The sequence below is a fragment of the Hyperoodon ampullatus genome (assembly GCF_949752795.1).
Source record: "Hyperoodon ampullatus genome assembly, chromosome: 18".
In the NCBI taxonomy this organism is placed as follows: Eukaryota; Metazoa; Chordata; class Mammalia; order Artiodactyla; family Ziphiidae; genus Hyperoodon; species Hyperoodon ampullatus.
Window position 1 is genome coordinate 62510461 of NC_136931.1, and position 15912 is coordinate 62526372.

Below are 15912 nucleotides of genomic sequence, written 5' to 3' on the forward strand. Positions count from 1 at the left end.
AAACTCTCTGGTGTCTCTCCATCTTTTTTTAAAATTTATTTATTTTTGGCTGCACCATGCGGCTTGCAGGATCTCAGTCCCCCGACCAGGAGCTGAACCCTGGCCACGGCAGTGGAAGCCTGGAATCCTAACCACTAGGACACCAGGGAACTCCCTGGTGCCTCTTCTTAATGGGACACTAATCCCATTATCAGAGCTCCTCTCTCACGATATCATCTAACCCTAATTACTTCCCAAAGGCCCCAGGACCAAATACTATCACACTGTATTTTGGGGTGGACACACTTCTGTCCATAGAAGGACAAACAGAGGAAAAGGCAGTATGAAGCTGGAACAGAGAGTGATTTGAAGATGTGGACCTTGCAGACTGATGTGATGCAGCCACAAGCCTAGGTACCCCTGGAGCCACCAGAAACTGGAAGAGGTGAGGAAGGATTCACCCCTAGAAGCTTCAGAGGAAGTGTGGCCCTAACACTTAGCTTTCATAATTTTGGCCTCCAGAACTGTGAATTAAATTCTTCTAAATATAAATTTATTTATTTTTGGCTGCACTGCGTCTTTGTTGCTGCACACGGGCTTTCTCTAGTTGCAGCAAGCAGGGGCTACTCTTTGTCGTGGTGTGAGGGCATCTCACTGTGGTGGCTTCTCTTTGTTGAGGAGCACAGGCTCTAGGTGTGTGGGCTTTAGTAGTTGTGGCCCGCGGGCTCAGTAGTTGTGGCACATGCACTTAGTTGCTCCATGGCATGTGGGATCTTCCCGGACCAGGGTTCGAACCCGTGTCCCCTGTGTTGGCACATGGATTCTCAACCACTGCGCCACCAGGGAAATCCCTAAAGTTTTCTTTTAAGGTACCAAGTTTGTGGTAATGTGTTACAGTAGCCACAGGAAACTAATGGAGGAACCATAGTTGTTTAATTAAATTAATTAACTAATTAATTTTATTTATTTATTTTTGACCACGCCAGGCGTCTTGTGGGATCAACCAGGGATCAAACCCGTGCCCCCTGCAGTGGAAGCGCAGGGTCCTAACCACTGGACCACCAGGGAACTCCCGAACCATAGTTACTTTAAAGCATGATTTTAGGGGATCTAGTGCCTTCTCTGCCTGGCCGGCATGGATGCTTATCTTCTGCTTTCCACCTCCTACCATCCGTTCCCGGCTTAGAACACTTAAAATGGGCATCCGATCCTGCCATATTCTAAATCCTTCTGTTAGCTCCTTACAGTGAAATAAAAGCCCAGCCAGAAGCCATGAATTGGGAGTTCCCTGGTGGTCCAGTGGTTAGGACTCAGCACTTTCACTGCTGTGGCCCAGGTTCAGTCTCTGGTTGATCCTGCAAGCCGCCTGGCGACGGAAAAAAAAAAAAAAAAAGCCACTTATGGTGCTGCTGCAGCCCTACTGTGCTTGCAGCACAAGCAGGATGGAGACCCAAGCACCGCCAAGAGGAGAACATGTAAACAAACTGTAGGATATTTGTGGGCACGGAGGGAATCAAGGCCACACACAGCCACGTGAATGTGAACGTGGGGAAGAAGGCGTGTGAACACACGGTGTGGACATGCAAATTGTGTGTGGTTCCATATGTATACCAGGAAAGCCTGTCCGGGGTGGGAGAAGTCAGGATGGCGGCGGCTGCCAGGGGCATGGAAGGCTTCTGAGAGCCAGAGACATTCTGTGTTTTGCCATCAGAGCTGGTTACCAAGGGTGCTCACTGTACGTACACTGTGTAGGCTTTTCTCTATACATCATAAGCCTCCATCAAAAGGTTTAAAAGTCCATAGAAACAGAAAGCAGAGTAGTCACTGCTGGGGGCCGGTGGAAGCGGGAATGGGGGGTAAGTGCCGACGGATACTGGGTTTCCTTTGGGGGTGATGAAAGTGTTCTGGAATTAGATGAACTGGTGGTTGCACAACATTGTGAATGTATGAAATAACACTGAACTTACACTTCAAAATAGTTAAATTGATGGATTTGATATTACGTGAGTTTTAACACAATTTTAAAAAAAGCTTAAAAAGTAATAGAACTCGAACCTTATCTTGTAGCCTACAAAACTGGCCGGGTAGAGACAGTCATCATCTCCACGCATTTGTTTGTCCTTTTACTCACTGACCGAGTGCCCACTGCGGAGCAGGCCCCGAGCAAGACATGGCAGACGCAGCCGTGACGTAAAGAGTTTGGAGCTCACCTCCTTGTGATTCTCACTAGTTGAAATGTGAAGGAAGAGAAGGAGCCAGCCAGAGAGGGAGGCGGGAAGAACGTTCTGGCTAGAAGGAACGGCAAGTGCCAAGGCTGTGAGGTGGGGACACCAGGTCAGCCTGTACGGCCGGAGCCAGGCCGTGAGGTCAGAGGTCAGAAGGGACAGACGCACCAAGACCTGGTATTTACGTGTGTAAACACACATGACAGTGCCATGTCAGGGGCTTCCCTGGTGGCGCAGTGGTTAAGAAGCCGCCTGCCAATGCAGGGGACACGGGTTCGAGCCCTGGTCCAGGAAGATCCCACATGCCTCGGAGCAACTAAGCCCATGTGCCACAACTCCTGACCCTGCGCTCTAGAACCAGCGAGCCACAACTACTGAGCCTGCGTGCCTAGAGCCCGTGCTCCGCAATAAGAGGAGCCACCGCAATGAGAAGGCCGCTCGCCACAACTAGAGAAAGTCCGCGTGCAGCAACGAAGACCCAACGCAGCCAAAAAATTAAAAAAAAAAAAATTGCCATTTCAACGCTTTGTAAGTATACAGTTCAGTGGCATTAAGTACATTCATGATGTTGTGCAACTATCACAATTGCCTAGTTCCCAAATGAAACCTGTGAAGACAGAGAAAAAGATCAGAGTGATGCAGCTACAAGGCTTCCCCAGGAAGTGGCTTTGGGGGTGACACCTGAAGGTCAGAGGGAGAATCGGGAGCAAGCGCGGAGTTTGGGAAGTGAAGCGGCGGTAAGGATGGCTGTCTGCAGGCGGGTGCCTGCAAGGGGTGGTGGTCTGGCTGGCACCTCCTACACATTGCTTCACCCCTTGAGCCCTGTCTGCAAAGCCAGGATATAGGCAGTTTCCAGTGGTCCAGGATTGGAAAGGGTGAGATGCCGTGAAGGGTGGACAAGGAACACAGGGGATGAAAGTATAAGATGACACTGGCCCACTGGGAGGCGGAGTCAAGGTGTGCCCGTGTCCTGCACTCACCTCTGGACAGGCTGGCTCCTTGGAGGGGACCTCTGAGCAAGGGTTCTGGCCTGGCCTTGCCCTCCTGTATGCCCACTCTGGCTCGGCCAGTCCCAGGATGCTCCCGTGCACTTCCCTGAGTTTGCCTGAGCCTGATTTCCAGGTGAACCTGCCCGCACAGATGCTGTTCTGAAACAGTTGCCAGGGTCTAGTGAAGGGACCATACCAGGGGCAACCGGAGGACCCAACCCATCCCCAGCAAGCTGTCCGGCAACCTCCAGGCATCTCCCACCACTCTTCCTGTCACTCCTCCCGGCGTGTCTGTCTGCCTCCGGGCCTTTGCACTTGTTTCTCCCCTGAACGGTTCTTCCCCCAGGTGTTTGGGGGCAGCCCCGAGGCAAGTCCACTCCTACACTCTTTACCATCACCTACTTGTTGTGACTGTCTGGCCCTCGACAGCCCCGCGTCTGCCCGGGCCGGGGTGGGCGGCCAGGGTAGGTATGGATCATCTCTACCCCACACAACCCAGTGATTTTGGGGCCCAGCGCAGAGAGCGGGAGGGGGCATGGAAAGTACTCAACAAACATCACTAAAGGGTTCCGCACCTCAGCTTGGGCGCTGCCAGCCACCAACTTTCCCTCCCAATTGTCGGAGGAAGGAGGCGAGAGTCTGTAGCCCAGGCCTCGGGGGGAGGGGCTGAGCCGGGGCGGGCCAGTCAGTGGGGGGGAGGGGCATCGCGCGGTCCGGGCGGGGGGCGCTCCGGCGGCTGAAGGGGCGGGGCGGGGCGGGGCCCGGATTTGGGGGCCGCACTCGAGCTGGAACAAAGGCAGGCGCGGAGACAATAGGCCCGAGTTCCCCCCAGGCCCTGCGGGAACTAGAGCAGCGCCGGACGCACTTCCACCACCGCCACCTACACCGCGTGTGGGCGCCTAGGGGAGCTGGGGTGGGGGAGGCTGCGCCCCGCTCCCCTGAAGCTTTTGCGCGGTCGAGCCAGCGGGAGGCGGAGTGGGGCCTGGGGGCTGGACGTGCCGGCCCTCCAGATTCTCTGCATCCTCTCAAAGCTGCCGCCCAAGCCTCCCCCTGGACTGGCAACCGCAGGACTGAGGAGCCCTGCACAGGGACGAAGGACCACCCCAGGCAGAGGCTCCAAGGCACCCATGCCTCAAGTATTCTCTGTGCCTAGTGACTTCAGAGAGGATCCCCTCCCACAGGCCCCACTCCCACCTCCGACGGGATCCCCTCCCACTGATCCTGCTTTCCTCTCCGTCAGGACCCCTCCTCCGCCAGCTCCAGCCTTAGGCCCTGCTTCCCTCCTTCTCAGCTCAGGACTCCTCTCTCCCCACGGACCCTGCCCCACCCCCAGGATTCTCCTCACAGACTCTGCTTCTCCCTCAGACAGGATTCCCACAAATAGACCGTGTTTCTCTCGGATAGGATTCCTCCTCCAGGCCTAGCTTCCCCCATCTGACAGAATTCTCACCAGACACTCTACGTCCTTCCTCAGACGGGAACACCCTCCCCGCACGCAGATCCTGCTCCCCACTGAGGCAGGCTTCCCCTCCCTACAGATCCTGCCTCCGCCCACAGATGGATCGCCCCACGCAGACCCTGCTTCCCCCTCAGAATTTCCCCACTGTTGCGGTTCAGTTCGCCCGCTTGAAGAGCATTAAGGGCAGCGCATTGGCGGGCTAAAAGATGGCAAGGAGCGCTTGCAGGGCCAGGCGGGATTTCAGTCTCGGTGTTCTGAACCCCGTGGGATCTATTTGATTTAGTCAGGTTTCAATGTTTCTCATGTTAAACAATAAAAAGGTTAAAACCCCAAAGTCAGCGTCTCGGTTTAGAAGAGTACTTCCTCCACGGGATGGGGACCCTTCGCCCCTCTCCCCGGGCCCAGCATCTTCCCTAGCTCTCGGCCCCGCCCCCTCTAGGGAACGCTAGTCGACGCAGCAACTGGAGACCTCCCCAGGCGGCCAAAGGGGCGGGGATCGAGGTGGAAGAACGGACTGCCGGCGCGCGTGCGGAGTAAGCGGCCTGGAGCAGGGACTACAATAACGGGCGCGAGCCCGACCGGTGGACCAGGCTGCGGCGGCGGCGACGCAGATACCCCGCCCCTGCCGCACGAGCGGCGCTGCGGGTGGTGGAGGCGGGGGTGGGAGGAGCCCGCTCAGGCGCGTGCGTACTCATGGCCTCCCCCGCCGCGGCCCGCCCCGGCCGCCCCGGCCCCGCCCCCGGGCGAGAGGCGCCCAGTGCGCGTGCGCGACGGCGTCGGCGCCAGTTATTTCTGTCCCGCCCCCCAGCCGCGGCTCTTTCTGCGAGCGGGCGCGCGGTCGAGCTGTTGTGTGCGTGCCGCGTGGCGCTGGTCTCGGTCCCCGCTGAGAAGGAAGCGCGGGCGGCGGCGGAGGCAAGAGAGCGGGCAGCGGCCGGCCGGGCCTCGGCAGCGACCCGCGCGCAGCGGGCGGCGACCTAGGCGGCGCGTGGCGGCGCTAGGCCTCGCGGCGGCAGCGGCCCAGCCTTTGGCGGCGAGCGCGTCTGCGCCTGCGCGGCGGGCCCCGCGCCCCTCCTCCCCCCCTGGGCGCCCCCGGCGGCGTGTGAATGGCGGCCTCGGCGGCGGCGGCCTCGGCGGCGGCAGCGGCTGCCTCTGGCAGCCCGGGCCCGGGAGAGGGCTCGGCGGGCGCCGAGAAGCGCGCCGCCGCCTCCTCGGCCACGGCCTCGGCCGCGGCCTCGGCTGCGGCGTCCGCATCGGCATCGTCGCCCGCGGGGGGCGGCGGCGAGGCGCTGGAACTGCTGGAGCACTGCGGCGTGTGCCGGGAGCGCCTGCGGCCCGAGAGGGAACCGCGCCTGTTACCCTGCCTGCACTCGGCCTGCAGCGCCTGCCTCGGGCCCGCGGCGCCTGCCGCCGCCAACAGCTCAGGGGACGGAGGTGCGGCGGGCGACGGCGCTGGTGAGTGCGGTGGGGCCGGGGGCGGCCCCTCCCCCACCCGCAGCCTTTGATCCCGACGAGGCTCGGGGACTGGGGGGTCTGTTCCCAGCGTGACGCCGGCGGGGGTCGCCTGGGCGAGAGGATGGGGACTCGAAGAGTGGCCGGAACGTGTGTGGGCAGTGGGCTGTGGGCCGGGCACTGAGATGGGGCGACTGTTTAAAGTTCGGTAAAAGAAGGGTTTGGTTCTTCCTCCGGAGGGTCGGGTCGGCTCGGCTTGGCAGGGGATGGAGTTTGGGGCCCAGTGGGGGGATGCGCTCACCACGCGTTGGTTTTGTTTCTTCGTGTTCTTCGTAGTGGTGGACTGTCCAGTATGTAAGCAGCAGTGTTTCTCCAAAGATATTGTGGAGAATTACTTCATGCGCGACAGCGGCAGCAAGGCTGCCACCGATTCCCAGGATGCGAATCAGGTATGTCTCGCCCAAGCAAGCCCCAGGAGGTGTCTGGCCATGAGTAGGGGTCACTAGCCCAGAGCGTGGTACCAGCTCCAGGCATTACTCTCCCCGTAGTAGAAAGCTTAGGGCAGGTTGTCTAGGCTAAGTAAAGGCCCCGCCTTTCTTCATGTCGTATTTCCTGGTTCTAAATGCACATTTGTTTGGTGGTTCTGTCTCTCCTGACTCTGCCTTTGCTCAGCAGTGCTGCACTAGCTGTGAGGATAATGCCCCGGCCACCAGTTACTGTGTGGAGTGCTCTGAGCCGCTGTGTGAGACGTGTGTGGAGGCGCACCAGCGGGTGAAGTACACCAAGGACCACACTGTGCGTTCCACTGGTACGCAGCGTGCAGGGGGCTGCGCTTGCTGTTCTTCTCTGTGTGCCTTCAGTTGCTTATGGTGGTAGTTGCAGATGGTGGAAGGGTCTCAGGGAGTTTCTCTACGGGGTACCAGCTGAAGGGCCTGAGGGCAGAACTCAAAACGGGGGAGGCTGGGGCCCTGGTGGGCATTCTCTGCAGGTCCAGTGGCAGGGGAAAAGCCACAGGCGGGGAGTGGGGGGAGTTCACAGGGGATCTCATGGTGCCGCAGCGGGTGTATAGAGGGCTTGAGGAAGCTCATCAGGGACCCCCCCACCCCCACCCACCCAGGCAGGGGATAGGCCTCCAATGGTAGAGAGATCGGCATGTATGGACGGGGAAATGCAGGGTGTTTGGGGAATGATGTGAGGGACCTCCTGGACCAGAGGTTCCCTGGCACTTGTTTTAAGCCTTTGTAGGGGAAAGTGAGGTCTTTGGGCCTTTGTGTCTTAACAAGCCGGTAGAGTCATCAGACCAGTGAGTGCTGGGAGTGTTCTTATCATTGGGTCCCAGGTGTTTCACAGCCTAGCTCGGTATTTCCAGACTTTCCTGTGAAAGTGCTGGAAGTGCTATGGAGAGGGGCTTGCACTTGGTTTTTGGCCCAGAACTCCCCATGAGTGGCGTTTTGGTAGTCACGCTGTGGCTCCGCCAGCCCAGAGAACAGTTTTGATGGGAAAACTTGGATAGAGCTGGTTCCTGTGGGGCATGAGGAGCCAGGAGAGAAGGGCAGGGGTCTCCAGGGGGTCCCGGGTTCCAGGCAAAGGTCAGGGTGCAAGAGCGGGCAATATTTAGAGGAGCTGAGGCTCGGCTCGTTTGTATCGAAATGTTCCTATGTCTCACGCTGGGCTGGTGTAGTAACGAGACATGATAGGGCTCGGGGAGGAGAGAAGGGAGGATGTTCCCGGTTTTCTAGTGGCAGCAGCCTCGGGGGGGTGCTGGGGGGTCAGCGTGGGGTATTAGCCTTTGGGGGGAGTGTTGCTGTGAGCAGTAGGACCCTTTTCCCGGCACAGGGGCCTGACACCTCTCTGAGGGTCCTGGTCTGATATCGCATCTCTCCAGCCTGAGAAGGCTTTGCAGGTTCCCCCGGGGGTTGTTAAGATGGTGTGGTCTCCTTTTACCAGAGAAGAGAGGGGAGGTCACCAGGCATGGCTTATGAGGAAAAAGTATCTGACGGTCTCTTTAAGCCCTGATTTGCTTTTTGTCTGAGCCAGAAAGCAAATGTTGTGTGTGCTGGGATGCCACAGTAGCCAGAATCCCCTCCCCTGCTGGACAGAATCCTCTGTGAGTGGAGGAGAAAGGGACCCCAGTGGCGGATGGGGGCAGGGCTTCAGAGGTGGAGGAGCTTTCTTGAGTGTCCACCTGGAGGAAGTTTCAGCAGAGGGAACAGCGGGGAGGTCTCTCCTGGCAGAGGCCGTCAGTCTTACGCTTTAAGCTGTCACCTCCAGAAGCTGAAAGGAGAGGGGTGTGACCCTCTGGGTCAGGCTGAGGGCAGAGGGTTTTGAGAGCAAGGATCTTGGCTCCTCCCTGTCCACTGCTGTAGGCCCTCTGGGTTCTTCTGTCAGATAGCCCAGGGTTGCAGGACAGGCAGGAAGTGAGGCCCTGGTCTCTGTCTGCTCCTCGAGTTGGAGGTGGTGAGGATGAGCTCCCGCTTCATAGATTCCCATTCCCCAGGACCAGCCAAGTCGAGGGACGGTGAGCGCACGGTGTATTGCAACGTGCACAAGCACGAGCCCCTTGTGCTGTTTTGCGAGAGTTGCGACACCCTCACCTGCCGGGACTGCCAGCTCAACGCCCACAAGGACCACCAGTGAGTCCTGAGGCTTGGTGGGTGGGTGCTGCCTGTTCCCATGCCGGGCGCCCGGGCCCACCTCTGTCTGCCCTCAGGTACCAGTTCCTGGAGGATGCTGTGAGGAACCAGCGCAAGCTCCTGGCCTCGCTGGTGAAGCGCCTCGGGGACAAGCACGCGACCTTGCAGAAGAACACCAAGGAGGTTCGCAGCTCGTAAGTGTGGATGCCCGTGCTGTGCTGGGGCGGGGTTGGGGGTGGCCCTGGGTGAGCACCTGCCTGAGTGGCCCTGACCTCACCCACTCTGCTACCCAGGATCCGCCAAGTGTCTGACGTACAGAAGCGCGTGCAGGTGGACGTTAAGATGGCCATCCTGCAGATCATGAAGGAACTGAACAAGCGGGGCCGTGTGCTGGTTAACGACGCCCAGGTACCCCCTGCGTGGTCCTTCTCTGTTGGCAGCTCACTCTGCCTCAAGTGGAATCGTCCTGGGGTTTGGCGCCCTCTGCTGGCTGCTGCCGCCCTCCTGGGCGGGGAGAGGTTCTGGTGCGCTGTCCTCCCTGACGCCATGTGCCCTCCGCCTGCAGAAGGTGACCGAGGGGCAGCAGGAGCGCCTGGAGCGCCAGCACTGGACCATGACCAAGATCCAGAAGCACCAGGAACACATCCTGCGCTTTGCCTCATGGGCTCTGGAGAGTGACAACAACACTGCTCTGCTGCTGTCCAAGAAGCTGGTGTGTGCTGGTGGGCACCCAGGTGGTGGGTTCCAGGCAGGCGCCTCCCAAGACCCTGCAGCCCTGTTCGCTGCCCGTGTGCTCATGTACTGCCCACCCCCAGATCTACTTCCAGCTGCACCGGGCCCTCAAGATGATCGTGGACCCCGTGGAGCCACACGGTGAGATGAAGTTCCAGTGGGACCTCAATGCCTGGACCAAGAGCGCAGAGGCCTTCGGTGGGTTTTTGTCTTTCTCTTGCTGCACCCTGCCATCCCAGGCACTGCACTTTCTTACACTGTTTTACTTCTTTACTGCAGGCAAGATCGTGGCAGAACGTCCTGGCACCAACTCCACAGGCCCTGCACCCATGGCCCCTCCTCGGGCTCCAGGGCCTTTGAGCAAGCAGGGCTCTGGCAGCAGCCAGGTGAGCCAGGGAGGGGACCATAGTGGGAGGAAAGAGGCACAGGGTCCTGTGGGAAACCTGTCTACTGAGGTCCGCTTGCTCTGCCCACAGCCCATGGAGGTGCAGGAAGGCTATGGCTTCGGGTCAGGTGAGTGATTCTGCCCCCCCCCAGTAGGTGGGAGAGCTGCAGTGCCCTATGTCCACCCCAACCTGTTTTCTGTGTTCCGAGCAGATGACCCTTACTCGAGTGCAGAGCCCCACGTGTCAGGGGTGAAGCGGTGAGTGTGGCTGCCCTTTGGTGGTTATAGGGACAGGGTGGCCATAGGGGTGGGGTGCTCACACCAAGCCACGCCCACAGGTCCCGCTCAAGTGATGGTGAGGTGAGTGGCCTCATGCGTAAGGTGCCACGGGTGAGCCTCGAACGCCTGGACTTGGATCTCACGGCTGACAGCCAGCCACCAGTCTTCAAGGTCTTCCCAGGCAGCACCACGGAGGATTACAACCTCATCGTCATTGAGCGAGGTGCTGCAGCTGTTGCTGCTGGACAGCCTGGGACTGCGCCCTCAGGGGCCCCTGGTGCCCCGCCCCTGCCTGGCATGGCCATCGTCAAGGTGAGCCTGCCCAAGTGGCTGTGGCTGGGAAATGAAGATCTACTGCCCAGGCCGGCACCCCACTGAGCACCCCTCACCTCCTCACAGGAGGAAGAAACAGAGGCTGCCATTGGAGCCCCGCCTGCTGCCACCGAGGGCCCCGAGACCAAACCTGTGTTGATGGCCCTGGCGGAGGGCCCCGGCGCCGAGGGCCCCCGCCTGGCTTCACCCAGTGGCAGCACAAGCTCAGGCCTGGAGGTGGTGGCTCCAGAGGGCACCTCAGCCCCAGCTGGTGGCCCAGGTGCCCTGGATGACAGTGCCACCATCTGCCGTGTCTGCCAGAAGCCAGGTGACCTGGTCATGTGCAACCAGTGCGAATTCTGCTTCCACCTGGACTGCCACCTGCCTGCCCTGCAGGATGTGCCAGGGTGCGCGGCTGTGTGGGGCCTGTGGGGTGGAGGGCTGGGCCAGGTCCTGTGCAGCCCCTCACGGTCCGTTCCCTCAGGGAGGAGTGGAGCTGCTCTCTCTGCCACGTGCTGCCCGACCTGAAGGAGGAGGATGGCAGCCTCAACCTGGACGGGGGTGACAGCACTGGCGTGGTGGCCAAGCTCTCGCCAGCCAACCAGCAGGTGAGGGTGGGGCCCACTCCCTTGGTTTGGCCAGCAGCACCCCAAGTCCCGTATGACTCTGATGTTCACGTAATGCCTGCAGAAGTGTGAGCGAGTCCTGCTGGCCCTCTTCTGCCATGAGCCCTGCCGGCCCCTGCACCAGCTGGCTACTGACTCCACCTTCTCCCTGGTGAGTTCTGGGACTTGGGAGGGTGGGAGGTGCAGGGGCTGTTTGGCCTCACCTTCAGCCTGTGGCCTCCGCTTGAAGGATCAGCCCGGCGGCACCCTGGACTTGACGCTGATTCGAGCCCGTCTCCAGGAGAAGCTGTCGCCCCCCTACAGCTCCCCCCAGGAGTTTGCCCAGGATGTGGGCCGCATGTTCAAGCAGTTCAACAAGCTGACAGAGGTGAGCCTGTTGGGGTGGGGATGGGTTGGGGAGGGGAGGCTGGGGGCAGGGAGGTGGGCGACCTAGGAACCATCCACGGTAATTTGCCCGGCAGGACAAGGCCGACGTGCAGTCCATCATTGGCCTGCAGCGCTTCTTTGAGACTCGCATGAACGAAGCCTTTGGTGACACCAAGTTCTCCGCTGTTCTGGTGGAGCCCCCGCCGCTGAGCCTGCCCGGTGCTGGCCTGAGCGCCCAGGACCTGTCCAGTGGCCCTGGTGACGGCCCCTGAGGCTGGGCAGCCCCCGAGCCGCTCCAACCTGGCTCTGTTCTCTGTTCTGTCCTGTCACCCCCTCTTCTTTTTCCTCTTCTCCTCCCTCTGGTGGCCTGGTTCCCACTCCTTGGTGGCCCACACCCCAGCCCCTCACGATATGGTTTTTACTTCTGTGGATTTAATAAAAACTTCACCCGTTACTCAGGCCTTGGTTGGTGGCGGCAGTGGTCCTGGGGGCCTGGTCTCTGGCTGTTACCGATCCCTCACCAAACCCTGTTGGGCCAGATGGGGGTGGGGCACTTGTCTCCAGCCACCTGGGTGTCCAGGGAGTGGGGAGCAGCATCCCTCCTGGGCCCTTTGCGACCTGGGGAGTGTCTGGTGGGTAGGGGGGTCACCTGGTAGGTAGGCAGACCTAGGCTAACCTGTGGGCAGGCAGGGTGAATCCCCAGGTAGGTGCTGCACGGCAGCTCATTCTCCCCGAGAGCTTCCTGGACTGGTTTGGAACCGTTTCTCGCAACCAGCTCATCGGAGTGAGCTGGGTGGGCTGGGCTAAGTGGAGTTGGGCACCGTATTCCTGGGGGACAGGCCTGGACTCCGGGGATGCTACCAGGATGTCTGGGGAGCCTGCCGCCTTGGGGGTGCTGGGCCAGTGTCTGCTGCTCGTTTTCACGTCCCGAGCCCTGAAGACAGGTGGGCTTGGTCTGTCCACCCGCGCCAAAACGAGAAAACCTCCAGCCCTCTGTCTCATACCCCAACTAATCTGGCACGCGTTACCAAGCCCTGCCTGAGCAACTCCTGTCAGCCCTGTCACCGGACTCCCCAACCCAGCCTGGCTCACGTCAGGCCACTCACACAGGCCCAAGACTAGTGGCCAACTTCTTTTATTGCAGAAGGTACAATGAAAATGCCGGGCCCTCCGCTGGCTCGCTAGGGTGGCCGGGGGCGGGCGTGTGCGCGTGCGCAGTCAGTCCCTTCGAAGGTTCTTGAGCCGCTCCTCCAGGTCTGCGTCTGCATCGACTAGGGCGGAGGCTGCAGCCTCTGCTTTCTTCCCACTGGCAGCCACACTGAGGGAGCCTCCGGTGGAGGGGAGGTCTGCAGAGAAGGGGGGTTAGGAAGAGAGCCCCTGCGGAAAGGAGTCATGCTGGGAGAGGGAGGGTCTGCGCGGTGGCTGAGCTGCGCGCAGGACAGGGCCCAGGGTCTGGACACTCACTTGACAGCTCATCCGTCAGGCTCAATCCCAGCTCGTCCAGGACCTGGGCTACAACAGCGTCACTAGGTTAAAAAAAAAAAACAACTATGAGGGCCAGGCACCCGGAGGGCCAGGCATCCGCCCCCGCCCTCCGGCCTCCTGTCTCCAAACCTCTCCTCTTCATCGTCCTCGTCACCCATGGCGTCGTCAATGGCGTCGTTCATCATCTCCTCCTTCATGTCCATAATCTCCGCCTGCCGCTCGAACTCCATCATAATCTTCTGGATCTGGGGCAGCTTCAGCTGGAAGTGGGAGGAGGGTGAGTCTGGCCCCTGAGGTTAGCGGGGGGGGGGTGGGGGGGTCGGGAGAGGCGCACCTGTCTGTTCATGGTGCCCATGGCCTTGGTGACGCCCTTCATGGCTTGTGCCATCGAGTTGTTGGACTTGAGTGTCTGGATCTTGAGGGACACAGCCTGGATGTTGGCCCGCATCAACACAAACTTTCGCACGTACCGCCGCGTGCGCACCAGGTCTCTTGCCATGATACGCACAGCGTCCTGCGAAGGGGACAGAGGTGGCAGGGAGCCAGCGTTGGGAGTACGCTCACTGCCACTCCACCATGCCCACTGAGGCTTTCAGGGGCTCCTATGTGCCTGCTCCCAGTGGTCACTGTTCCCTCTCGCCCTCGTGCCTCTTGGGTCACCACTCCTCCGCGGGGTGGAGTGCACAGACGCCTCCGCGGGCAGAAATGAGAGGAAGAAAGGCGGGGCCGCCTTTGAGGGGTTCTTTTCTCTCCACGTCTACAGAGTCAACACCCATTCCTGAATTTCTCTCCTGGCCAAAGAATGTGTGTCTCCCTCCACCTCACACAGGCCCTCACCTCAAGAACAGAATCCTGATTCACGCAGGAACACATCCAAACCTCACCGTTTCACTTCCTCCCCAGAGCTCTTCCTTGCTTTGCCCATCCCAGGAAATGGCACGTCAACCCAGCTGCTCAGGCCAAAACTCTCGCACGTCGAAGGTGCTGCTCCCCAGCAGTTCAGGCTGTGCCCATCTCTTTGCTCACTTGCCCCCAGGGCCGGTGCATCCCATGCCACGTGGGCTCCCACTGTGGCCCATGATTCCCAGCGGTCTGGCCCACGTCCACTCCTCTGAGCTCACCCGTCGCTCTCTCGTGGAGCATCTGCTGTTCTACCTGACACACCTGCCACTTGCATCTTCACGGGCTCACCCTCTTCGTTACGTTTGGCTCTGATACCACCTCCACAGAGGCAGCCTTTTGGACCCTGAAACTAGGGAAAGCCCCACTCAACCCTTCGTTTCCCTAGAAGCACCTCCCTGTTGGTGCTCAGCCTGTCCAGTTCGCTGCAGCCCGAGTGTCTGAACGAGCAACAGCACTGGCCTGTGTCCCAGGCTGTGCCCAATCGAGCTTACCATCTGGCCCTGCTTGGCCATTTTCTTGATGTCTGCAATGATTTTCTTCTCCTGGGTCTCTAGCTTCTGTCGCTCACGGTCCAGCTCTCGCATGGCGCGGTTCAGGGCGCGCTGGTTCTGCCGCAGCAGCTCCTCCGGTGTCTTCCGGCGCCCAAACAGCAGGTCCATGGCCGCAGGAGCCCACCGGTAGGTCTGGGGCAAGTGCAGAGTGGTGTGAGGCCCAAGACGAGGGCATGCGGCAGAGCTGGGGTCACACTGTGTGTGGGCAGGGACGGGGGGGGCTCCCCAAACGGAAGGGGCTGAGCAGGGAGAAGAGGCGTGAATGGAAGGCCGCGAGAGTGGAGTCCGGAACTTGGGCAGCCCCAGGGACGTGAGTGGGGACGACGTGCCCACCTCCACGGAGGTTCAAGGCTTCCATCTCGTCCTGCAGACCCTGCGATGAGGCCCTAGCGTGTCCGGTGGACTGAGACTGGACATGGCCGTGTGTGGGCGGACGGGGGTAGGGGGCACTTGGAACCCTGAGCGCCAAGGACAGGGCACTTGGCGGGGGGGGGGGGGTCCCTGACAGGAGGAGGTGGAGGCTGTGAGTGCTAGAAACAGGGTGGATGGGGGCGGCTCCGAAGCTGACAGCGTATGTTTGGAATTCGGTTTGGGGCGGGGGTCCTAAATGCTGAGGGAATCTGGGTGCGGAGAATAAGGTTGGGGGGCGTTGTGGACTCCTGTACAGAGGGAGGGATGCTAAGTGTTGGGGTGCCTTGTTCACGCAGGAAAGCCTGGGGGGCCATTCGGGGTGTTGACCACTGAAGGCAAGACAGCATGGGGTCCTCTGATGATAAGGCCGGGTCCCAGGGAGGGGCGAGGCCCTCGTACGCCGCCGCCCACGCGCCCACCCAGGGCCCGCGCCCCAGTAGGGGCCACTCACCGGAGTTGCGACAGGAACTCGCTTCCGTTTCCGGGTCACCCTCGTCTCGCTGGGAGCCCCGGAGCGCCCACCAACGACAGGCCCTCGGTTCTGTCGCGTCGGCGGTCGCCGCCGTTTCCGGATTAAACCACCCGACGTCACACGCCCCGCCGGCGCCCGGAACGCTGGGCGGGGACAAGAGCGCGCGTGCGCACGCGCCGGGGGAACCAGGCCGGCCCCAGGCGCATGCGCACCAGCTTCCGTGTCCCTGCCGCAGACTCGGTGTTCCACAGGTTCAAGTCCAGCCTAAGGGAGCCGAGCCACGGCCGGAGTCCTGGTCCTTGCGGGGTTGGCGCCCTTCCGGGCGCCTTCCGCGCAGCCACCCGGAGGCCCTGCACCCCACCGCGTCACCCACTGTAGGGCCCAGCTCATCTCAGGGACCCAGAACTCTCGCTGATGTTTCTGGACCTCAGGCACCCGGTGGCACCAGGCAGCATTCTCCTCGTAAGGCCCTCCCATGGCAGAAGGGGGCAGAACGGGAGATGGTGCGGACTTTCCTGTATGTTGGCTCACGGGCCAGGAAGCCTGTGCTTACTGGATGCTGCCCCTCCTATGTTCCGCAGTGGGATTCATCCCGCCCTGCCCGAGGCCTGGGGCTTAGTCCCCTCACGACTCCCAGGGCTGCCCCAGGCACTGGG

General features: G+C 60.6%; 2 protein-coding genes across 3 annotated transcripts; one reads left to right on the plus strand and one right to left on the minus strand.

The window, feature by feature from the left end:
• Positions 1 to 5755: 5755 nt before the first annotated feature.
• On the plus strand, positions 5756 to 11888 carry TRIM28 (tripartite motif containing 28; the record flags this gene model as incomplete). Of its 2 annotated transcripts, none has more annotated exons than XM_079723090.1 (17): positions 5756 to 6104; positions 6438 to 6550; positions 6777 to 6909; positions 8599 to 8734; positions 8812 to 8928; positions 9028 to 9142; positions 9300 to 9446; positions 9550 to 9664; positions 9746 to 9852; positions 9943 to 9979; positions 10061 to 10109; positions 10190 to 10442; positions 10530 to 10849; positions 10927 to 11050; positions 11133 to 11219; positions 11298 to 11435; positions 11530 to 11888. In XM_079723090.1, the coding sequence occupies 17 exons, from the start codon at positions 5756 to 5758 to the stop codon at positions 11704 to 11706; spliced, it is 2517 nt and encodes an 838-aa protein (XP_079579216.1). In that variant the 3' UTR covers positions 11707 to 11888. The 2 variants fall into 2 exon arrangements, with proteins under 2 accessions (XP_079579216.1, XP_079579217.1); XM_079723091.1 differs by having other exon boundaries at positions 10064 to 10109.
• A 665-nt stretch (positions 11889 to 12553) lies between these two features.
• On the minus strand, positions 12554 to 15672 carry CHMP2A (charged multivesicular body protein 2A). Its single transcript, XM_079723096.1, has 6 exons — positions 15236 to 15672; positions 14314 to 14505; positions 13254 to 13433; positions 13049 to 13179; positions 12899 to 12960; positions 12554 to 12780 (listed from the first exon to the last, which is right to left on the minus strand). Exons 2-6 carry the CDS (start codon positions 14479 to 14481, stop codon positions 12653 to 12655), a joined length of 669 nt encoding a protein of 222 aa, XP_079579222.1. The 5' UTR covers positions 14482 to 14505; positions 15236 to 15672; the 3' UTR covers positions 12554 to 12652.
• Positions 15673 to 15912: the final 240 nt, after the last annotated feature.